The sequence below is a fragment of the Rhinopithecus bieti genome, unplaced genomic scaffold (genome assembly GCF_001698545.2).
Source record: "Rhinopithecus bieti isolate Rb0 unplaced genomic scaffold, ASM169854v2 scaffold_26426, whole genome shotgun sequence".
In the NCBI taxonomy this organism is placed as follows: Eukaryota; Metazoa; Chordata; class Mammalia; order Primates; family Cercopithecidae; genus Rhinopithecus; species Rhinopithecus bieti.
In genome coordinates, this window is record NW_016811945.1 from 70,509 (window position 1) to 95,007 (window position 24,499).

Below are 24,499 nucleotides of genomic sequence, written 5' to 3' on the forward strand. Positions count from 1 at the left end.
GGCCAGATCTCAGCTCACTGCAAGCTCCGCCTCCCGGGTTTACGCCATTCTCCTGCCTCAGCCTCCCGAGTAGCTGGGACTACAGGCGCCCGCCACCTTGCCCGGCTAGTTTTTTGTATTTTTTAGTAGAGACGGGGTTTCACAGTGTTAGCCAGGATGGTCTCGATCTTCTGACCTCGTGATCTGCCCGTCTCAGCCTCCCAAAGTGCTGGGATTACAGGCTTGAGCCACCGCGCCCGGCCAGAATTTCTTATTTATTTTTCCTTAGGCTTATTTATTTTATTTTATTTTTCATTGCTATTTTGTATGTGATCTTGTTTTCTTCTGTGGCTATGATTTTATGGAAAAATTAATATTTTTTACTTATTTGTCTTTATAATCCAGTCTTCTATCCTGAATTCAAGTATGCATATATATACATGCATAGCCAAATTCAAGTATTCATATATATATACACATACACACACATACATATGTATGTATATATGCATATGTGGTTCTATTTGGAGATATTCATTCTATTCTGTTGATCAGTCTGCTAATCAGTATACCAGTATCACACCATTAACAAAAGTATTTTTTCATGTTGGTACATTCTCTTTAGAGTTCTCTTTCCAAGACTGCATAGAATTCAGTCATAGAAATATGCAATCATTTACTACTATTTCTACCAATATTGAGCATGTAAGTGATTTTCAATTCTTCACCATCAAAAATCTTAAATGAAATTTTTGAACAGGTAGCATTTGTATTCCTGGTTGTGAGTTTCCAAGAGTGTAATTACTTGGGCATAAATAGTCTTGTAGCTTTGCAAAACTGCTGTATTTTCATAAGTGTTGATGGTGCTTAGATTAGACTATGGTAAGGGAGGGTAAGAGGCTTGAAGGCAGTGGGTGGGGGCAGTGAGTGGAGTCCATGAAGAGTTGGTTCCAAGAATATGGGTTAGTGAAAGTAAAAGATCTTGAAAAGATGCCCAAGATCCCTAATAATAAGGAAAATGCCTATGAAAACCACAATGAGATATAATTTTATATCCACTGGATTAGCAAAACTCAAAAAGTCAGATGATACCCCATGGTATAGCCCAATGGGAACTCTCGTACCTAGTGTTGGAAGTGTGAATCAGTAACAATTACTTTGGAGAATGCTTTGGTAGTATCTAGTAAAATTGGTGATAATATCTCTCATAACCCAGCAATTTATTTCCTAGGAATATAGACACTAAAGAAACATGACGTATACAAGAAAGTACACAGTAGCATTGTACTCCCTGTCCCCACACTGCTTTCAAGCCTCTTATCCTCCCTTACCATAGTCAATTCTAAGAAAGCTCACAGCACTAGTACCAGTCGGTGGCCTGTCAGGAACTGGGCCACACAGCAGGAGGTGAGCAGCAGGCTGGTGAGCATTAGCGCCTGAGCTCTGCCTCCTGTCAGATCAGCAATGCCATTAGATCCCTATAGGAGTGCAAACCCTATTGTGAACTGCCTAGGTTGCACGCTCCTTAAGAGAATCTAATGCCTGATGATCTGTCACTCTCTCCCATCACCCCCAAATGGGACCATTTAGCTGCAGGAAAACAAGCTCAGGGTTCCCACTGATAGTACATTATGGTGAGGTGTAGATTTTATATATTACAGTGTGATAATAGAAATAAAGTGCACAATAAATGTAATGCACTTAAATCATCCCTGCCCCACCATCCATTGAAAAATTGTCTTCCACAAAACCAGTCCCTGGTGCCAAAACAGTTGGGGACCACTGATCTAAGATATATCAATACCTTAGACATTACACATCGGAATATTACACATTATAATTCTTAAAAAAGTATTTCTTATTTCAGAGATTTTTAAATGGGAAAAAATATGTACCTTGGAATTGATGAAATACAGTAACAGCAAAAACTTAGTGTTATGGGATCTTTGGGGTGTCACTTTTCTGGCCAGAAACCTGTGGCTAGTGGCACCTTTGCCCGAGTTTTGCTTGGGTCCGCTGGGTTCGTTCTGCCCACTCAGCCTGGCAGTCCGCACTCAGCTCACACTACCAGCCTGGATCCCACACCTGCCAAGGGAGATTGCGTGGAGCAGCAATGGGTGTATGAGCAAGTGTGGAGTCTGGCTACATGCCAGCTGCCGCAGTGAGGTGGGCAGCTCCAGGTGCACCTCAAGCAGCTTCCACAGCTGGCTCCGGGGAATGTGGTAGTACCCAGAAGCTTGGAGATGCTAGGAACCACAGGGCCCCGAAGAGGGAGTCAGAGACCTGGCTCCGTGTGCTCCCAGGTCTGGGTTCCCTGAAGGGCCGCAACTCTTCTCTCTTTCTCTTCACCCACAACGAAGTGAGCAAGGGGCATGCATGTTTCAGCTCTGTTTGTGTTATAGCTCTTTTAGCCCCGCCATTGGACAGGTACCCAGTTCTCATCCTGTGACCAGGAAGAATGAGGTACACAGACAAGTGGGGGGTGAGCAAGAAGATGAGGAACTTTATCGAGCAACAGAACAGCTCAGAGGAGACCCGCAGTAGGTAACTCCTTTTCCAGCCAGGGTGTCCCTATCAGTGTTCAACTCCTAGCACAGAGGAGGCCCTGGAGCGGGAAGCTTCCCTCAGCAGCTGGTCATCCTGATGACTGCTCTGCTCTGGCTGAGCCCAGGGCTTCGAGGGGAGCAAATGCGCGCACATGGGTCCATGGGCAGCCATGGGTGAGCCTGGAAAAGGTACCACCAGTTCCCACTCTGGTCTGCAGGACTGGCAGCCTGGCCTGAAGGTAGGGCCTCTCCAGGGACCCACCCCCTTCTGCCTAGGAGCCTGCCTCCTGCTGCCACCTATGGTGCCCAGGCTGCTGGTACCAAGGGGCACCTACAGGCCAGCACGGAGCTGCCCTAAGCCCCCCACCCCCCACCCCTTGGCTTCACCCCCCACCCCATGCTCATTGGCACCCAAAGTCTGGAGGGGGCTGAAGCGGCAGAGGGTTGGCATATCAGCACTGCCCCATATATGTGTACCCCCAGACAGGCTGCAACAGCACCCGGCTCGGCCACACGGTGCTCCGAGATCGGAACCGGCGCTGACAGCGGGGAGAAGCCAGGCAACGGGAGCAGGCACTTCCAAGCCTGCAAGGCCGGGAGGTCGGCGGTACTACCCGGACCCCCAAGAGCACACAGAGGCCCAGGTCCACAGCCCAAACTTGGGCTGTTGCCTGCTCCCGGCTCCCGCCAGCTCCGTGGAGCGTGCAGCCCCATCCGCCCCTCCTTCGCAGCCTGGGGCAGGGGCTCCCGGTCCTGGCTGGGCCCCGGCCCGTGTCCAGGGCAGGGGCGACATGGCTACGAGCTCCCTCCTATTGCCCTGGCACCCAGGGGCGGTCAGGGTGGAGTGGATGGCAGGCCCTGGCCCAGCCTTTGGGAGTGTCAGGCTTGGCGGTCACCCAGATGCAGAGTGGACCTGGGAACGCGGCCCTAAGCAGCGCCGCGCAGAGCCTCCTCCCGAGGCACAGGAACCCGGCATCCTCGGCGGGTGGGAGCAATGGCTGCCCCGCTGGCTGGTCCCCAAAGCGGGCACCGCTCCCACTTTCAGCCCTGGGCCCCAGATGCGCGTCCCCAGTTCCGCCTCCCCGGGCCGCCCGCTCGCTGTGCAAGAGCAGCACCGCTCCGGGCCCAGTTCCGCCTCAGGACCCTGCTCTTCCCAATCGCGCTGCTCCCCAGCTGCGCTGCTCCTCCGCCAGCGGGCGACCTGGCCCAGCCCCATGGCCGCGGCCCCCAGGGCGGTGGGCTGCAGAGGAGGCTGTCGGCCTCCTCCCCGCACCCTCCCTGCTGTGGCCGGTGATGGCAGCAGCTGCTCCAGACGATCCGCCGCTGTCGTCATAAGGAACAGCTTAAATGTCTATCACACAAAAATATAAGTTGTGGAATAGGTCACAACTGTGAAAATGAATGAACCAGATCTATTCTTACCAATATAGGTGAATCTTACAAGCCTCATGTAGAGTGGAGAAAAAAAACATGTTAATAGCAGAATGGATATTTGAATGTTACCTAGCTTATACAAAGTTTAAAAACGTGAAATAATACCAAGTATAGCTCAGGAATACACACATAGGTAGAGAAAAAGTAAAGAAATGCCTGGAAGTGATAGACATGAATTCAGGTTGCTTTTAAAAAATATTAAGCAATATTTACGATATACAAAATGTATAGAGGATAATAAAATGAATACCCATGACTCCACTGTCCAGCTTTTAAAAATCACATTGGTGACAGAGTCAAAGGCCCCAGTGTGCTCCTTACCCAATCACTTCCCCTCTCTCTCTTCCTAGGGATAGTTTTAACCTTTGGTTAAAAAATTAACCTGAAGCCCAAGTGCTGAGTTCATTTGCAAATTCTTATCCTGACTTGCATATGACATGATTTCCATTTCCTGTGGCTGATTAGCCACATCCCCTGGGCCTGCCTCATCCTGTCTGCCTTTCCCTTCCTTCAACTCAGCCTTACTTGCTGGCAGAGCATGGTTGACTCTCCCATCCCCAGCAAGGGAACAGGGGTGAGTCCCCACTCTCTAGCCCCTAGGCATGGACAATAACCAACGCTCTTTATCTGTCCCAGTTTACAGGTGTTGAAATACAATGTTTCAGGTGCTGGTTGCTCCTCCCATGACTGAGAGAGGCTTTCCCTATGCAGGGGATGTCACCAAGGCAGTAAGGTATGTGAGTGGTGGGTGGATGTATGACAGTGCTGACTTCAAGTCAAGGACAATTGAGAGATCGGAGCAAATCCTGGAAATGAGGCAAGAAGAATGGGAAGATGAGAGAAGAAACTGGGAAGATTTCTTCCCCCATGATTCCCAGAAGAGGGCTCCTGAAGGCAAATGCTCAGACATGTGCCTCCCACCCTAGGTGTGCCCTAGAGGAGCATATGCCCTAATTTAAAGGCACAAGGGACTCAGTTCAGGGGACAGTGAAAGGCACCACCCCTGTGATCCCCTGCACAGAGCCTCCTGCAGATGTGGCAGCCAGGCGGATCAGGAGTCTGTGTGGAGTTCTGTTCAGCTGCAAGTGGCAGAGTGAATTCAAATAAGTTTAAGCAAATAAAAAGCCTTTATTGTCTCATGTAACTGGCAAGTCCAAGGGGCATATAGGCTTCAGGCATAGCTAGATCTAGCAGTCCAGATCATGTCCTCAGGATTCTGTCTTCTTCTCTCCTTCTCTCAACTTTTTAAGGCTGAGTCCTTCCACATGGTGACAGAGATGGTGACTAATAACTCAAAGCTGACCTCTTCCTCTCTCTTTCCCAACATTCATATAATCCTTAAAAGGAGGAGGTAGAAGAGGAGGAGGCAGAAGAGGAGATTTCATTGTTCCTGAACCAATCACCGAGTCTAAGAGGATGAGAATGAGACTGGCCAGACTGGTCGGGGCCCACCTTTGAGAAAGGAGGATTCCCTGATGACAGCTCCATAAGATCCCAAAGGCAAACAGTGCTCTCTTATCAGAGGAAGGGGAAAGGGACTCTAGGGGTCATGAGTCCACTGTACCAGCATCCCACATACAGACACAGTCAACCCTTAACCTCAGGACTGGCTTATGTACTCAGAATCAGCACACACAGATTTTCTTCATATTCTCCAAAATAAAATCAGAAACTAATCAAATTATTTTGCCTCAAATAATTACAAAGCCTAGGAGTACTCTGGGTCTGGCATACCAGGTATGTCTCTACTTCCAAAAATACTTTCAAGAGAAATTAGAAATAAGTGATCTGATCATCCCAGTTTGCCTGGAACTTTCCAGTTTTAGCACTGAAAGTCCTGAGTCCCAGGAAACCCTTTAGTCTTGGACAAACCAGGATGTTTGATTACTTTCAAATGAGTCTTTGGTTATTGTTTGCAGCAGACAGTTGCTGAGGCCACAAAGCAGGTACTACAGGGGGTCAGGTCTATGCTCTTGGAGCCCAGATTCCTTCCCTCTGAATTTCTACATCACCGGAAAAGGGACTTGAACTCCTCACTCCCACTCCACCCAATCCCTACCATACATGTGCACAGAGGGAAACAGCAGTTGAGAGAGGGGAAGTGTTATTTGCACCTTGGCAAGGGGTCCCTGCCATGCCGCCAGCTCCCCTACACAGGACAGGAGGCCTGAGCCCAGCCCCACCAGGGCCCACTCCACCCAGGGCCAGGGGCTGCTTTCACAGGCTGAGGGGAGGCAGCAGGGAGAGGGTTTCAGGTGGTGACTCCTGTCCCTCTCCTGCTCCTCACGGACCAGAGGACCCTCTTCTGTCTTTGGTACTTGGTCATCCACGTGTTCAGCCTCACCCAGGCACTGCCTAGATGACAGAAACCAGGACTGCAGAGTCATCCCAAAGGACCTGCCCCTCCCACCCCTCCCACCCCACCCACCCAGGATGTCCTTTGCCCCAGTGCCTCCTCCAGGTGCCTGGCATCTCACCATGCTGGTCCTGGAGCCCACCAGTCACCAACCAGACAGAGTACAGAGGCTGGGCAGGGCCCCTCCCAGAAGCTCTCACGGTGTCACAAGGGCCAGCTCAGCCACTCCTCTATTTCCTCAGTGAAAATTCTTTAACTCAAACCTTAAAACCAACCACATGGCACTGAAAAAATCCTCAGAGTATTTTGCCTTTACTGGCCACAAGACTTGCACTCATTCTTGTCTGGCAGGGCAAGCAGGGCTGAGGCTCATCGGGATAGCCAGAAACGGGGCTGAAGGACCACATGGCCAGCACCACAGGGCTGCTGACTTTAATCCATCTCTGTGCAACTGGAATTTATTCCCCAGCAAGAGCTCAGGGACTTTCTTCTTCCTAAAGGTCAAGGCAAGAACACATGAGCGTCCCCTCCCAAGTACTCTCACACAACACACACACTCACACAACATATTCACACAGCACACTCATACAACACACACTCGCACACTTACACAACACACCACTCAGACACGCTCACAGCATACTCACATACATACCTGTTCTCACACTCACACACTTCTCACACACACACGCAGTGGAGAGGAGTGGGGGAGTCCCCTGCCCTGGATCCTGCCAAGGACAAGCCACAGGTTCTGTTTTCACGTAACCCAAATGCCCTCCTCAAAAGATCTCGGTCCCCTCATTAAATATCAGCCTATTTTTAGTTACTTAAAGCTCGTTCCTGGCTGTGTTCCTCCTTTCTAACATCAAATACAATTTTTTAATCTGTGTCTTCCCACACATCTCCCACCTTATTCTCTCTTTGTGCCCAAGCATGGTATAGCCTCACCGGGCAGCAAGGAACAAGCCAGACCCCAGAAATCAGCAGTGAGAAAGTCCTCTGAGGTCACTTGTTTGGATGGTCCACACCACGGCTGCCTCTCAGACTCACCTGAGACGGTGAAAATATACACAAGTCTCCCCACCCGGTGTTCTGCCCATCGCCACACTGCCTTCCTAAATGCAAATGGACATTGACCTAAAGTCAGTAGGGAGCTAAGGCCCTCTTCAGCTGTGCTGTCCTTGTCAAACCCAGGATGTGATCTGAAGGCATCTCCTGCTCATGTCCCTCCCAGGCCTGACACCATCCCTTCTGCCTCCCCTTCCCTGTGGGGTGGTGGGCAGGGACCCTTGACTCCAGGGTTTGAACCAAATGGAGCCCATGGGGAATTATTTTTCTCTGTTAGAACTTGGCTAGAACCCCATTCAGTCAAAACATAGAGCACCAGTGAATGGCATAGTATATTAGTCCATTATGCATTGTATAAAGGAATATCTGAGACGAGGTAATTTACAAAGAAAAGCGGTTCTGGCCGGGCGCGGTGGCTCAAGCCTGTAATCCCAGCACTTTGGGAGGCCGAGACGGGCGGATCACGAGGTCAGGAGATTGAGACCATCCTGGCTAACACGGTGAAACCCCGTCTCTACTAAAATAAAAAAACTAGCCGGGCGAGGTGGTGGGCGCCTGTAGTCCCAGCTACTCGGGAGGCTGAGGCAGGAGAATGGCGTAAACCCGGGAGGCGGAGCTTGCAGTGAGCTGAGATCTGGCTACTGCACTCCAGTCCGGGCGACGGAGCGAGACTCCGCCTCAAAAAAAAAAAACAAAAAACAAAGAAAAGAGGTTCTGCAGGCTGTACAAGCATGACACCAGCATCTGCTTGGCTTCTGGTGAGCCCTCAGGAAGCTTTTATTCATGCAGAAGGCTGACAGGGAGCAAGCATGTTGGGTGGCAAGAGAGGAAGCAAGGAGGTGTTGGGAGGGCAAGTCTTTTTTTAACAACTAGATCTCACGTGAACTCAGAGCGAGAACTCACTCATTACTACCAGAAGGCACCAAGCCATTCATGAGAAATCCATCCCTGTGACCCAAATACTTCCCACTAGGCCCCACTTCCAACATTAGGGATCACGTATCAACATGAGATTTGGAGAAGACAAACATCCAAATGATATCAGGTAGACTCGAACCATCTGACATGGTTCTTAAGACAGTGGAACTAGGAGAAACCCAGCCTTGCTAAATTACTGCAGGGCTGAAATTGCTAGAAGACCTCCCCTTCCCTCTCCCTGTGAAGTCTGGGAGTCTCCCAGAGGTGCCCTGGCTCAGGAGTTGATGTCAAGAAGCTTGGCAGAGTCTAGTTATGGGTGCTTGGTCAGCCAGCCTTGGACCAAGCAAATGTGAGGGCTGCCTGTTACAACCACCCCTATGTGGGAGAACCCAGGAGCTTGGCAGGAGAGGACTGTGGGATGGAGGAGGGAAAAGGGAAGCCAATGGGAGAAAGAGGAGGATGAAGGGAGAGGAAGAGAGGAAAATGAGAGGAGGAAAAATGGGAAAGTGCCAAAGAGAGGAGGCTCTGTGCAGAAGGCTGGGATTTTCAGAGGAGCCCAGATATGCCATCACTCTGTAAAAACATCAATCAGACCCAGCCATTTCATGTCTAGGGATTTAGCCACAAGAAATGAAAACGTATATTTATGCAGAAACCTGTGTAACAAATGTTTACAGCAGCTTTATTTGTGATTGCTAAGCATGAAGGGAAGGAACTTTGTGGATGTGTGCGGTGGCTCATACCTGTAATCCCAGCACTTTATGAGGAAGAGGCGGGTGGATTTCTTGAGCCCAGAAGTTCAAGACCAGCCTGGGCAACATAGTGAGACCCAGACTCTACCAATTTTTTTTTTAATTAGCTGGACATAGTGGCAAATGCCAGTGGTTCCAGCTACTCGGGAGGCTGAGGTGAGAGGATCACTGGAGCCACGGAGGTCAAGGCTGCAGTGAGCCCTGATTGTGCCACTGTACTCCAGCCTGGGTAACAAAACAACACTCTGTCTCAAAAAGAAGAAAGAAAAGAAAGAATTTGGCCCTTCAACTGATGAATGGATAAATAAATTGTAATAATTTTACAATGGAATACTACACAGCAATGAAAAAGTAAACTCTTGTTACACACAAAAACCTGGACAAATCTCAAAAGCCTTATGCTAAATGAAAGGGCCACACACAAAAGAGCAAACACTGCATGATTCCATTTATGCGAAACTCCAGAAAAGACACACCTAATCTACAGCAACAGGAGGCAAATGAGTGGTTACTCGGGCCGAGGGGAAGCGGAAGGCTGTGAGACCACCTCAACACAGATGGAGCAGGACTCTGATCTGGCTTAACGGGGGATGGTCAGAGGAGGCAAAGTGAAGAAATGAATGAAGCCTGCCACCTGGCCTCCCACCATCTCCCTCTCACACAGGCCCTGCTCCAAATTTCTCCTCCTCCTCCTCCACAAACGTGCAGATTTCTCTTTCCTGAGCTCTATCCTGTCGGGGCCCAGAGTGATAGTTGGAGAGCCTGATACAAAGCTCTGGGAGCCTATAGGGTATTTGGAGAAAACTAAGCCCGGTGGCCATTCCTTGCAGATAAAGAGGGAAAGGCATTGATCTGGGGCCTTTTGCAGGCTACCACTTGCTCCAGGAGCCCCATGATGGCTGATGAAGGTCTTCCAGCTCACCCTAACCACACAGTGCTGAGGGCCACTTGCTCTACTGTAGAAGCAGGATTTGCTCTCTTTCTTAAACTCTCTGCTCAAAAACCTTCCATGAGTACCACTGCCAACTGAAGAAGGATTGTGATTCTTTCACTCCATAGCCATGAACCTCCTTAATCCCCTTCTCCAACCTTCATTCCTTTACTCATGCCACCTTACTTGAGAAAAATGTCCTCTCCCCTCCTCTTCATCTGTCAGGCCCATACCCTTCCTTCTTCAAGGGCAAGTTCAAATTCTTCCTCCTCCAGGCCCTCTTCTGACCTCCCCAGCCCTGAGTGGCCAAGCTCTCTGAGCAGCTTCTTTTTACCTCTCTTCTTGTATATGACATGATTGTCCTGAGACTATTTGTGTGACCTTCCTGTCTCACCCCACTTAAATTGGGAGGTCCTTGGGGAAGCGATGATGTCTTTGTATCCCTGATGTTATTGTACTGTGGATCTCTTATAGTAAATCAGCCACATGCCAGTCATGTGCTAAGTCCTTTATCTCATTTATTCTGGACAACCATCCCATGAGGTAGAAACTGTTATGCTTCCCCCTTTACAGATGGAGAAACTCAGGCTTAGAGGGATAACCTTACCCAAGTTCATGCAGTTTATATGTAACAGAATGAAGGTACAAACGCAGGTCTATTAAAGTCTAGACCGCTATACCAAGCTCAGTCTTGAGACAATGACGATGTCATCCTCCCCAAAGTGATGGGTGATAAGGAGTAAACTCTGTGCAGAAGGCTCTTGGCACCTCACTGTGTGAGCAAGAGAGTCCAGAGCAGGGAAATGAAGCCTGGCGTCTAGCTGAAACCAGATGCCACAAGTTTTAACGGCAGGAACTTCATGAAATGAGAAATGCTGAACTGTGGATATAAGTGCTTTGAGAATGAAAAGGGCAAGTCATGGTAGCTCATGCCTGTTATCCCAGTACGCTGGGACGCTGACGCAGGCAGATTGCTTGAGCCCAGGTGTTTGAGACTGGCCTGGGCAACACGGCAAAACTCCGTCTCTACAAAAAAAAAATACAAAAATTAGCTGGGCGTAGTGATGTGTGCCTGTAATCCCAGTTACTCAGGAGGCTACAGTGGGAGAATCACGCTTGAGCTTGGGAAGCAGAGGTTGCAATGAGCTGAGATCGCACCACTGCATTCCAGTTTGGGCAACAGAATGAGACTCCATCTCAAAAAAAAATGAGAAAAGAAAAAAGAAAAGCACTAAGCTGGCCCTTAATATTTTGTAAAGACAAAGCAAGGCAGAAAATATTCATGAGCCAGATACGTTGATGACACTAAGAATATAAACATTACCTGCACTGGGGTGAAGGCCCTTTCTTGTACTGCTTGTACTTTGTTATCTTGTTATCATGAAATAGAGTTATATCAAGTTTGTGGGCCAGAAGTTCTGGGACATCTCAACATATTACTTCCATGGTTTTTTTTAATCTCCTCTTACCCAGAGAAGCTATAAGGCTTGTTTTACTTTATGTCATGAAAATTATATTCCTCATTGTATACTTGTTTTAAGAAATTGGATTTTATCAAGGAACATAGGCACATAGAAGAAGCCTTTTAAAAAGACAGTGCAGGCTGGGCACGGTGGCTCACGCCTGTAATCCCAGCACTTCGGGAGGCTGAGGTGGGTGGATCACCTGAGGTCGGGAGTTTGACACCAGCCTGGCCCATACGGTGAAACCCCTTCTCTACAAAAAATACAGAAATTAGCCAAATAGGAGGCCTTGAGGAATGCCCTGGTGTTTGGGGCTCAGCCTGGGCCCTATTTGATTGAGAAGAGTGGAGGAGCAGAAGGGATGGGGAGACAGATGGGACCCATGGCTTTCAGGACAGTGTAGTACTATGGGTTGAGTTGCCAAGGAAGCTCCTGGACTTAGCTTGTATGGCCTGTTCTGGCCTTATCTCTCCCTTAACTTCCCACCCTACTTCCCCTGTCTCAGATGGTTCACATCTCACCTCCTAATTGATCCCTTGTTTCAACATCAATCATCCTTGCCTTCTTAAAGTTCATTCAGCTCTTCTGCTCAAAAACCATCAATAGCCCCCTACTGCTTAGAGACTAAGTCCAAATGTAAAGTATGACCTTTTAGGGTCATGATTATGGGACCCTAATCTAGTATGGAGTTGAAGGGTGACCTCTGAACGCAGGGCAGACTGGATCAGTACCAGTCCATGGCCTGTTTGGAACCTGGCCACACAGCAGGTGGTGAGTGGTGGGTGAGTGAGTGACACTTCATCTGTATTTACAGCCACTCCCCATCACTTGTATTACCACCTGAACCCCATCTCCCCTCAGATCAGCAGTGGCATTAGATTCTCACAGGAGCACAAACCCTGTTGTGAACTGTACACTCAAGGGATCTAGGCCACAATTCCTTATGAAAATCTAATGCCTGATGATCTGTCACTCTCTCCAATCACCCCCAGATAGGACCATCTAGCTGCAGGAAAACAAGCTCAGGGTTCCCACTGATTCTACATTATGGTGAGTTGCATAATTACTTCATTATATATGACAATGTGATAATAATAGAAATAAAGTGCACAATAAATGTAAGGCACTTGAATCATCCCAAAACCATCCCCCGCCCACCCGTGGAAAAATGGACTTCCCTGAAACCAGTCCCTAGCGCTAAAAAAGGTTGGGGACTACTGCTGTAAACCATGGATCTTCAAGAATGTGAAGGATTGTTATTGATCCTTCTAAGATGTCCCCTGTCCCCATAGGGAAACTTGGATCTCTGAGCCTCTGAGGGGTTGGATGCATCTGGCTCTCCAGCCAGACTGTCAGCAACTTCAAGCTTGGGATTTCCTCTCTTAGTAGGATGTATACAGCAGATACTTACTAGGTACATGAACTAAATTGAATTTGTGGAGTTTGCTGAGGGATATGGTGCTGAGTCTCCGTCCTTGGCAGAGGAGGGGAGGGCAGGGCAGGAAGGAAGCCGTGAGAGCAGCAGGCTAAGGCCCCTCCACTTTCTGGAGGGCCAGGCATGTGAAGAGATCCCACAGGTACCTCCAACCGGGTTCCATCCCTGCGTTCAGGCCCAGTCTGTCCCACGTTCAGATCTCATCCTAATTTCAAAAAAGCACTTCTATCTATGGGCCAGAAAAGCCGGTTGTGGGGCCCCAGGCAATAGCTCAAGCAGGAAACTCCCAGTGTACACAGTCAGGCAGCAGAGCAGGCAAAGCTGCCCTTGTCAGGCCCCTCAGTGAGCCACCAGGCTAGAGATAGGAATCATCTGGGAGGGGCAGGAGCATCCTTCAAGCTGTCCTGAGACCAGGCAGGGGCTGGACACGCCCTCTCTCCACCTGGCCTCCCAGGAGGGAGGACAGGGGGTGGTTGCCCCAGACCCTCTTTTCATGAAGTATTGGGCAATTATTTTCTTTCTTCACCCTCTAACTTTGGGAGCCCTGACCCTGGTCTCTTTGGGAGTTGTGGCCAGGGACCCCATGAAGGGACCCCATGGGCTTGGTACCCTTGAAACTGAAGTGGAATTGGGAGCGACGGTCCCATCCTCCTAGAGGGGCATCTATGAGCCATAACCTCTACAAGCTGAAGAGAGAGAGCGTTCCCAAATTATGGGGGGCTAATCCTACAGTCGTGCAGGTCCAGTGTCCTCTTCTTGCCACCCACTGTGTCCTCGAAGGCCTGGTCATTCTGAGTGGCTGGGGGCTATGGACTGCTGACCCCAAGGCCCAGAGCCCTGCAGGTCCCTGTATTTCTATGACCTGAAGACCTGTGATTTCCTTGATATGAAAAGATCTAGGCCCAAGCACCGTATCTGTCTACCCACTCAAACCACTCCCAGAGCAATCCCAGCCACTACCAAGCTGTGGCCAGGAGGGTGGAACTCTGAGTCAGAGTATAAGTTACTGATCTTGCCACCCAGCTGGAGAGCTGCCGTGATGCTCCTGAGGCAGATGCCCGCCTCGGTCTCCCACTCCCTGCCAGACCCATGCCAAGCAGAAGACAGCAGGCCCTCGGCCACCTGTGCCTTGAAGGTGAGGGAGGGGTGCTCAGTGGCTGGGGCCAGAGGCTGAGGGCCAGGGAGGCATGGCCAGGAAGTGAGGGGCAGGGGTAGGGAGCTGAGGGCAGGAGACGAGGCTCAGGGAGGGCTGGTAGGCATTGGACATCCCAGGGACCTGGGTTCAGGCAGTCTTATCCTAAAACCTGGGGGAAGTGGTTTAGCCCAGTTGGGCCCAGGGCTCCTGCATGCGTGGCCCAGCTGAGAGTACCCTCAAGCTTTTCAAGACACCATGAAGTGGCTTGGGGCCATCCTGGGGCCAGGCTAGCACCCAGGGTAGACAGTATGCCGGGGGGATCCACTTTTGGCCTGCCCTCATGGCAAGCAGGTATTAACCCTGCAAACATCCTAAGCTCCTATGCAGTGCAAGAGTATGGTGTAGTGTATGGTGAGAATTGGTGGCACTGTCAGTCTGTTGCCATCAGCTGCCCACCTGGGTTTACAGTCAAGGCTCCTGGGTCTATCCAACTCCTCACAGCCTCACAGGGAGACCTCTGGGTTCATGGATCAGGTTGCCAGGGCTCTAGACCAACCCTGCCTCTGTTTCCCCATCTAGGCAATAGGGAGATGGCCTCAATGCTTCAATCTGCCATAGGGGCAGATTGAAGGGGCTGATCAGTCTGAAGGGGGCAGTGAAGGATTGTTAGTTGACTCCTTGAAGGCAGCACTTCTTCCTCATTCGCCTCCCCAGGGCCCCCTCCCCAGCTCAAATTAAATCGTCGAATGACATGGGTGATGCCCTGAAAGTGCTTTGTCTCTTGGTGGGGCAAATGGAGACCCTGTTCAGTCCCCAAGGAGCCCAAGTCAGGGAGCTCCATGCTGGGTGGTGGCCGGTGCCCCCGCTGCCCAGCCAGGTAGACACGGCCTCCTGGGGTGTGCCCTAGTTTCCCTGCAGCACTTGGGTGGCTGGAAGGGCCTCTGGCCAGCGATGGTTCCTGCCAATCTTTTTGAGCCTCCAAGAGCTTGGCAGGAGAGGTCTTCCACAGAGGTGACAGAGCTTACCTCCAAGGGGGCAGTGAAGCAGCTGAGAGCCCAGGGCCCCAAGTGTGGCTTCATGAGCCTGTCCATGAGCTGCATCTGTCCCTGCGGGATTTCTTGCCCTGACCACTCAACTAGCCTGGTGATAAAAAGGACAACAGCTGTAGTAGCTCCTCCCAGGTGACCCTTAGTCTGAGATGTTGCTCAGAGTGGCTGGGACATGTATTAGGGTCCCATGATGTCCCCTCCCAGTGGTCTCCTTGAAGGAGGGCCCACATGTTCTGGAAGACGGCACCTGGCTGGTCTAAGCTCTGACAGGTGTTGCAAGGAACTGAAGGGTACACCCAGCTCTCTAGGGAGGAGGAGGTGGCATCACCTGCCTGGCCTGACCTGAGAAGCCCTGGGGAGGAAGTTCCTGCAGGCTCCCCAGGAGCCATCTTCCCCTCTCTCCAGGCTCCCCAGACTTCATGGGATGGTTTGCTGAGGGTATGTCTGACCCAGGGATGGGCATCAGACCCACCACTTCTGAAACATGGTTGTCAGACCCTTCCCCAGACCCCACTCCCACCCAGGAGCCTGACCCTGGGAGCCCCTCAGTAATTAAGTATTCTTTTGACTGATTTGTGGTAATGGCTAGATTCTTGGGGTACAGGGAGAGCTCCAGTGTAGAGGCTGAGGCTTTTCCTCCTGTCTCTGCTACTGACTAGTCTAGCACATGGCCTGGAGCAAGCTGCCAGCTAGTGCTGTGCATTCATGGTAAGAGCCAGGTGGATGGAGTTGCATGGGCCCTGGAGACCTGCGCCCAAGTCCCGCCTCTGCCACTCCCAGACTGTGTGAGCCTGTTTGAGATATAATCTCTCTAAACTCGGCCTTTCCCTCTGTAAAGCAGGGATAATGATGCCTTCCTTAGTGGTGGTTGGAGGGTTAGATAAGCGCATATGCACAGCACCTAGAGCACAGCCCAGCTGAGCCTGCCAAGAGTGGAGTCATACATTTTGTTCCCCACCCCCACCCCTGCTGAAGGTCATATCTATAAAAGCAGGGGTGGGAAGGGGCAGCATTGGATTGCATCATAGCCAATCCTGAGATTGAAGGGGCTGCCTCTTTTCCACATGAGCTGGCAAGGTCCCCCAGTCCCCAGTAGGTCCCCAGGGGACAGTGGAGTCCTGGCAAGATCAACCCCAGAATCCGGGCTGGGAGGGGGCTGGGACTGCGTGTCTGCAGCCTGAGCAGCGGGGCCCTCTCTCTCCCCTGGCTTCCCAGAAAACTGCTGTCCAGCCTGTCCTGCCCGTCCCAGCTGTACTGGTTATCAAAGTGGCTAAATATACCTCTGTACTGTTTGCCAAACAGTTCCTGCCTTGAGCTCCAAGTCCCCAAGTGCTCCCTGGTTCTTACCCCAGGGCCCTCCCAATGCCCCCCTGAAGGATGAATGCCTGTGCCTACTCCAGGGCTGCAGCCCAGCTGGCATGGTGCCTGATCATGTATGTTCTTAAATACTTTGACTCTTCACCCTGATACCCAATCCCAGCCAGGGAATCCTGTTCTAGAGATGAGCTTGTCTGAGTCCTTAAAGCTTTGGCCCTTACCACAGCATGAGCAACCCTGTAAACGTGGGTTCCCCAGCCTCCCTGGTTTCTGGTTCCCACACACACATCACAGACACTGTGCTTTGCTCTATTGCATCTTTCCACTCTAGATTAATTACCTCCAGGTCATGAATTTTTGCTCATCTCTAGCAACACTGATCGAACAGATTATATCAGAAGCAAAATAGGTACATTCATTGCAACCCAAGAAGGCCATTTCTCATAGACCTGGTTCCTGGAATGCATCTGGGCCCCAGAGCTAAGTCCCATATTCCTGCTGCCTTCCTCCCGGCATGGCCCAGCTGGGATGTCTCTCGAACCCCCTTCCCAGTCCCAATTCTGTGCTGGCAAAATGTGGTTGTCTCCTGAAAACTGGGTCTCTCCTAAAAATTCATGAGCTGGAGGGTGTGATTTGAGGCTCAAGTGGAGCCATCTGTGGCCACTGGAAAGTGGGAACCTCTCCAAGGACCTCGTGGCTCTGATGTGCTCTAGGTGTTTAAAAAGAGAGGGATATCCTAGAATGCATTGGTAGAAACAGCCAGTAAGAGTGCGGGCCATAGAAGAATTGTGTTTGGTGGTTATTTTTTAGCCTTGGGGGAGTGCTGAGTGAAAAGAAGAATCTGTCAGAAAAAATGTTTTAAGGAGAAGAAAAGCAAGGAAGAGGAGATGAGGGCAAGCAACATTTGTCTTCCTGTTTGCCAAGTAAACAGATTATCCCAGTGGGAGAAACACAGGCTTGAGAGGTAGCATTGGATGTCTCTGATTCTAGCTGTGAGCCCTGCGTCAAAGGGCTTAGCCTCTGATTCTCCATCTGTAAAGACGAGGCTAATAACTGCTTCGTGGGGTGGTTGTAAGGATTAAGCAAGATAATGTACGGAGAACCCGTACACAGCACCTGTGTATGGCTGGCACGCAGCAGATGCCAGCTGTTATTGTTGCTGAGTTAGAGCAGGAAGAAATGGTCACCTGCATTGGAAGGCACTGAGGTTAGATGATGGGAGTGAACTTGTCCTGGAAGGCAGGACACCTGGAGTGAGGTCCCGAGGGAGAGTGTGGCTACGCCTTCCCTGCCAGAGCAGATATGGAAGGAGGCAGGCTGGGCCACAGGCAGCCCCTCCTGGAGGCGGGAGAAGGGCTGTGATGGCTGAGAGGACCACGAGACCTGGGTTCAGAGCCCTGAAACACTGTGGAATATCCCTCAGGACGGACTCCTGCCTGGGCTGAAGCCTCCACAGCTTGGACTCTAGTTGCCCTCTGAGAAAGTGGGCCGGTGGGCACAGGTTTTGCCAAAACCGCTTGCTGGTGAAAGTTGACCCTGCCTCCTCACCGGGCCAGCCCAGGGTGCATGCTGCGCTCAGGCAGAGTGAGAAAGGAGGCGTGCACCGTGCCTCAGAGGTCTGGCCAAAGGCCATAGCCGTGTCTGCAGCACCAGAAGAGAAGCAGTGTGTATGGCTTTTGGCCCAAATCTCCGGCTCCCAACAGAATGCTGTTAGAGCAAGTTATTGACCATGAAATGTTCAATATTGCAGAGTTGACCTCACAAAATAAATCTCCAGACGTATAATTGACTGTGAGTTTGACTTTTGTCCTGATTTTGAGGCAGCTGTTGAGGAGAGGAGGAGACCTTAAAAGGAGCTAAATAACGTGACCTTCCCAGAATTGGCATTCTGTTGCTGCTCAGAATTAAACCCCAGGGGCTGAGCGCGGTGGCTCACACCTACAAACCCAGCACTTTCGGAGGCTGAGGCAGGCAGAATCACCTGAAGCCAGGAGTTTGAGACCAGCCTGGCCAACATGGTGAAACTTCATCTCTACTGAAAATACAAAAATTAGCCAGGCATGGTCGTAAGTGCCTGTAGTCCAGCTACTCAAGAGGCTGATGAGGGAGAATTGCTTGAACCTGGGAGGTGGAGGTTGCAGTGAGCTGAGATCCTGCCACTGCATTCCAGCCTGTGTGACAGAGTGAGACTGTCTCCAAAAATAATAATAATAATAATAATAATAATTAAGCCCCAAGAAACCCCAGGAAAGTCTGAAAGGACCAACATCAAAAGATTGCCTAGCCTGGGCAACAGAGTGAGACCCTGTCTCAAAAAAAAAAAAAAAAAGTAAAGATAAAAAGATTATCTCTGAGTGGTGGAATGATAGAAACTTTTGTTCTTCATACCTTGTTTCCCCTGTCCCCAATCCCAGTAGTATTTAAAGAGAGAAGAATTGCATCCTCTTAAAAAGATATAAAGCGATTCTGGCAACACGGAGTAGAACACGCAGGGTGGCATGTCGAGGGTGCCAGTTCAGAGGCTTCTATAAATACAGACATTCGGTTGGTAGGCATTTACCAGGGGCCCAGGCTGGGAATGGATCACAACAAAGACTCATCTAAGCCTGGATAAAACTCTCAGCGAAGGGGCTTCAAGTCCTGAGATTCCAACAGGAAAGGCATGAACCAAGAATAGAACCAGGACTCCTGAAGAGAACAGGCGTGAGACTGCCCCTTCAAGGCTGTGCCAGCTGAGTGGAAATGTACCTCAGCTCGGCAGACTTGGGCCTCTAGGGACCAGAAGAGGTTTCCAGAGTCCAGGAGCATGATTGATGGTGGGGAGGCTTCTGCAGCCAGCGAAAGGCCCCAAGCCTTGACAGCAACAGTCTGTGGCCAGCCTGACCTGCTCTCCCCATCAAAACCACTGGCTGCGTTTGCCTTTAACCTCTCTGTCTCCGCCTCGTATTCACCCCTGACTCCCCAGCATCTAGCATAGGGCCTGGCACACAATAGGTGCTCAAAAATAATACTCTAGAAGATGGTTCATTCATTCAGAGGAACAATCAGAGGGCTGGCACCCTCAGGGCAACAGAGGCAGGGAGCCCCACCAGTGAGCACGCAGGCCCTGAGCTCTGAAGACAGGCCATGGAAGAAACGCCGGCCAGGAGAGGGGTGAAACGAGAGTGGCTTCCACAGGCTTAACACCTGGGGCCGAGTGAACAGGCAGAGGGGCACTGGGAGAGAGCTGCGGTCCCTTGGTAGGCAGGAAGGATGATCTGGCGACACTCTGCAGGGTCCGGAGAAGCTGGTGCGGCTGGGAAAGGTGGTTTCAGGGCCTCTGGGAGGCAGAAAGTAATGGGTCCAAGGGGGACAAAGTAGAGCAGTGGCTGCTGCAAGACTCAGAGTGCTGGGGCAGCTCGGGAGGGGTGCGGGGCCTTAAGGAACCACAGCCACTGCTCCGGATACTGTGGCCCAGGGAGGGCTCTGGGTGTTCCTTGAGGACATGGGCTTGAGATGATGGCAGAGCCCCAAGGAGGTGATCAGAACTAGAAGAGGGGTGGGATGGAAGGCGGAGCCATCAGCACCGAGGGGGCAAGGCTGGGGGTGTTGCTGCACCCCAGTTATTAGGACAAGGTGCTAAGGGAGGGGGACACCTCAGGGCTCTGGTCCCCTGGGGTTATCGTGACCCGCAGAGGCGTCTGACAGGAGCCAATCATCAAACCAAGGACTACTTGAGCTTTTGCCATCAGGAAAGAGAGGTCATCGCAGACCAGCCAAGACTCCACAAGGACCTCTTGTGAGAAACGGTGGAGTGGCGAGAGGTGGCCTGTTTCCTGGGAAGGGAAAATAGAGTGACCAGAAGGACTTGTGGGAGGATACCGTGGGGAAGAGGCCCAAAGGGCAAGGGAGATGCAAAGGTCTGGGCTGGAGCTAAATAAGTACCAGTGGGGGTGGGCCCCTGGCACGTGGTCTCCCAGTGAGTAGATGTGACCGTGCGTGATCAGTGTCTGTCACCCACCCCTTCCCACAGCCACGCTGTGCCTGCCTCCCAAGCAGGCTGCCATCTTGCCTGGGCAAGGGCAAATATCTGCACGTGGGACAGTAGGAGGAAAGTGCTAATAAGCAGTGAAGAAAGGAGAGGGGGACACCTCAGGACTCCCTTGCTGTGGGCACTCATTCTGTGCATGGGGCTGGGACATGCATTCACTCACTTAATGCACATGTATTGAGCACCTTCTAAAAATGAGCATGCTGTAGGTACTGGAGGTACAAAGATGAAAACCAGTCAGGGTCCCAGGCTCTCTGGAGCTTCCAGGACCTTCCAGGCTGAAGAACAGACAGAAACCCCAGCAAACAATGACAAAACAGCATGGGGAGCCTGGCAAGGTGGCTCACGCCTGTAATCCCAGCACTTTGGGAAGCTGAGGTGGGTGGATCACCTGACATCAGGAGTTCAAGACTAGCCTGGACAAAATGGTAAAACCTCCTCTCTACTAAAACTACAAAAAATTAGCCGGGTGTCTGGCAGGCACCTGTAACCTCAGCTATATGGGAAGCTGAGGCAGGAGAATCACTGGAACCTGGGAGGCAGAGGTTGCAGTGAGCCGAGATTGTGCCATGGCACTCTAGCCTGGGCAACAAGAGTGAAACTCTGTCTCAAAAAAAAAAAAAAAAAAACAAAACCAGCCTGGGGGTTGCTGTAATGCAAGTGGGGAGGCACAGAGGGAAAGTCTCCCCCTGGGCGATGGCCTTCGGGTGATGCCTGAAGACTGAGTCCTCTGTCCTCTCCTTCCACAGGAGGGGCTGTCTCCATGCCACCTATTGACAGTGCGGGTCATCCGGATGAAAAATGTCCGGCAGGCTGATATGCGTAAGTATCCACTTTGCTTCTCTCTTTCTCTTCTGCTTACAGGGTCTGGATGGAAGAGGCCCTGGCTGGAGAAATGGTCAGGTGGATCCGTGTGTGTGTGTGCGCTCATGCATGGTGTATACGTGTATGTGTGTGCATGCATGTGTGTTCTGTACTCAAGTTGCAGTTCAGACTTTGGGGTTTCTGTCACTCTTCCAGGCCCCTCATTCATGCTCTTCCCTCGGCACTACCCAAGAGCTCTGTTTGCCCACTGTCTCGTCCCTGCTCTCTCTTCCTGGAATCGATTTCCAAGAGCACCAGCTTTGCCCACACGGAGCACTCCTTGCTCCTTCTTTGGTTTAGGGCCTGTTGGGCTGAAGTGGAAGGAGAGGTGCTTAGGCATCGTGGAGCCAGCTGCCAGGTGACTCCCAGAGCCCCTTCTCAAGACAGAGATCTGAAATGGGGCTCTGGGGGCCATGCCAGAGCCCACAGCACCCAGTTCTACAGTTTAGCCCGTGGATGTGTCTTGACTTAGCAGGGCTGTTTGTGCAGTGCTGTTTCCTGGCAGCCCCAGCCTCCCGCTTCATCCCAGAGCCTGCTGCATTTCCAGGCCACAGGGGTCAATGGAGGCACCTCAGTGGGCAGAATCCTCCCCACCCCTGTCTTTGGGTGGCATTTTAAGACATCATGAGAATCGAAAGCCCCTCCCCACACTGCCCACCCCGGCCCCATCCAGAGAGGAAGTTGGCCCCCAAGGCGGAAAAAGCTCTGTGTCCAGGCCCCACAGGTGGGGAGTATCCCTGCTCACCGGTCACCACACAGGAAGGACTCAAGGGCCACAGGGATCCCCAAAGGCCAGGGAGGGCCTGGGAGGGGCAGAGAAGACACAGAGCCCTGAGATTGAGTGTACATTTTAACAAGAGGAGCTATCTATGTCCAGAGCAGTTATAGAACAATAGGAGACAGCATTTCCATCTTGTCACCAGGGAGTTTAGAGGCAGAGGAGAACACTGAGAGCTGGGAGTGGCCAAGAAAAGCTGCATAGAAAGCCTGGGGTCTGAGAGGGGCAGGGCCTGAGCATCTAGAGGCCTTGGGAGCCCTACCTTGGGGAGAGGCTGTTCTGAGACAGGGAGCCACACCCTCTAAGCACCTGCCTGGTTGACCTGTGGCCAGACATCCACACACTACCTGAGGCTCCCAACAACTTGATGAGAGGCCCTGGAGGCCCATTTTGCCATGAGAGGTTAACGATTGCCTAAGAGGGAAGTAGGGTCTGATCCCAGGTGTGGAGAGTGTGGGAAGAGAGAAGAGAAGCCAGGTGTGGAGAACCAGGAAGTGAGGCAGAGGAGGGATTGGATGCCTTCAAAGTGTTAGGGTGCCTGAGGTCTTGAGGAAGAGATTGCATGGCTTCCTGAGGGCTTGTATGCAGCTTGTGCTAGAGTGCAGGTGTGGAGAGTCTGGGAACTTGTAGGAAGCTGTCACTCCAATGGAGAGCTAAGTGTGAATGGGTGAGTGTGGGAGGGCCCTGAGCCCGAGACAGCAAAGAGACTAAGCAGGATTCCAGAGACAGAGCCTCTGGAGGACAACGTGTCCAGAGCCTGCGCCAGCAGCAGTGGCTCCAGTAACCTCTAGTTTGGGTCTGTGTCTGCCAAGTGGCCAACCAGAGGGCCAGGGACTTTTCCTCAAGCTTCTTGGAGTCTTTCCCAGCCCATCGGTGAACAATCTGAGGAGCCAGGGAATGTCCTCTGGGTCCGGGACGTGGCCACCTCTCTTGCCTTTTTTGTCCATACCTCGGTGGCCAATCGGACACCTTCCCACTCTTGGGCAGAGTTCACCCTCCTTCTTGGGACAGCCCAGCTCCCACATATCCACAGCAGTGCTTACCTTCCTCCAACTCCTTCTGCTTATTTTATTTTATTTTATCTTATCTTGAGACAGAGTCTCACTCTGTTGCCCAGGCTGCAGTGCAGTGGCTCAATCTCATCTCACTGCAGCCTCGACCTCCTGGGCTCAGGTGATCCTCCCACCTCAGCCTGCCAAGTAGCTGGGACTACAGGCACGCACCACTGCAACTGGCTAACTTTAAAAAAAAAAAAATTATTTGTGGAGACAGGGTTTCACCATGTTGTCCAAGCTGGTTTCAAACTTCTGGGCTCAAGTGATCGTCTGTCTCAGCCTCCCAAAATGCTGGGATTACAGGCGTGAGCCACTACGCCCAGCCCTCCAACTTCTTTTGAGATGTATCTGTCCCAGCCCCTCCAGTCACCTGGCTTCATGCCCCCATCTGCATGCCTGCACCTGCATGCCCAGACCTCCTATTGTCCAGGGCCCTTTCTTCTGTCTTCTTCCTGCCACACCTGCCACTCAGCAGGTGACGGGGTGTGAGGAAGGGCAGGCAGCTAGAGAAACAGGCTGTTGTCTGGCTCTACAAGCCTCCTCCTCCCTTCCCTACATGCCCATTGGGCAGGCAGGCTGCCTTTGGGCGATACCTGGTCCTCTTTGGAAACCCCCTTGTTGCTTAGTTTTCCTCATTTCCCCTGAGAAACAAGGCAGAAGGCACATGTGGCATCTTGGGGTGCCAGCCCCAGTCATGTCCGGTCTGGATTCCACAGTCGCTGCAGGCTGGGCTGTGTTGCTACCTTGCCTGGGTTAGATTAAGACTATCCTGAAGTCTTTTAGGTCCTGGGTTACTCTTGTCCCCAATTTTTCCCTTCTAGTTTGAATCCAAAATAAACAGCACTTCCATTTAGTCTTGTAACTTGTGCCTGAGTCTCCTAAAATTTCGAAGAGGCCGAATGGCAGTGAATACTCAGATTCAGGGCTGACTCCTTCTCGATAACCGAAAGAGCCCTGGGGCCAGGACTGAGGGACAATCAGGCCTGGAAACCTCCCACTGGTCAGGAGTTTTTGTTTCTCTTGGGAAAACAAATTAAAACCCAAACCAGCACCCCAAGGGATATCAGACAGGTATCTCCAGAGGTATTAGAGAGACAAAGTTCTGAACATCTATAGAGATGATTGAGTCATCTCTGCCACCCATATTCCAGGAAAGGAGACATGTCATTCAGATGACCAAGCCCTCTGTCACTCCACTAGGAACAAGGATTAGAACCTATCTGTGCCTAGGAAATCCCCATAGTCCATGAAATTCTCAGAGCCAGGTCACAGTTGCCTAACCATTCATTGCTGGGGGTAGGCAGGGGAAGCCACTCTCTGCAAAAGAACTGAAAAAGTAGTGCTTGGAATGTGGGTGTCTGATCAATCTTGTCTCTGCCAGGAATATTT

The 24,499-nt window shown here is 51.3% G+C and overlaps 1 protein-coding gene across 1 annotated transcript in view; it reads left to right on the forward strand.

Annotated features, from left to right (window-relative positions):
• Positions 1-24,499, forward strand: part of PLA2G4E (phospholipase A2 group IVE) — a 64,895-nt gene that overhangs the window by 11,300 nt on the left and 29,096 nt on the right. Inside the window, exon 2 of the mRNA XM_017895399.1 lies at positions 21,163-21,235. Within this exon, the coding sequence (XP_017750888.1) occupies positions 21,163-21,235 (73 nt within the window). The remainder of the gene's footprint in view (positions 1-21,162; positions 21,236-24,499) is intronic.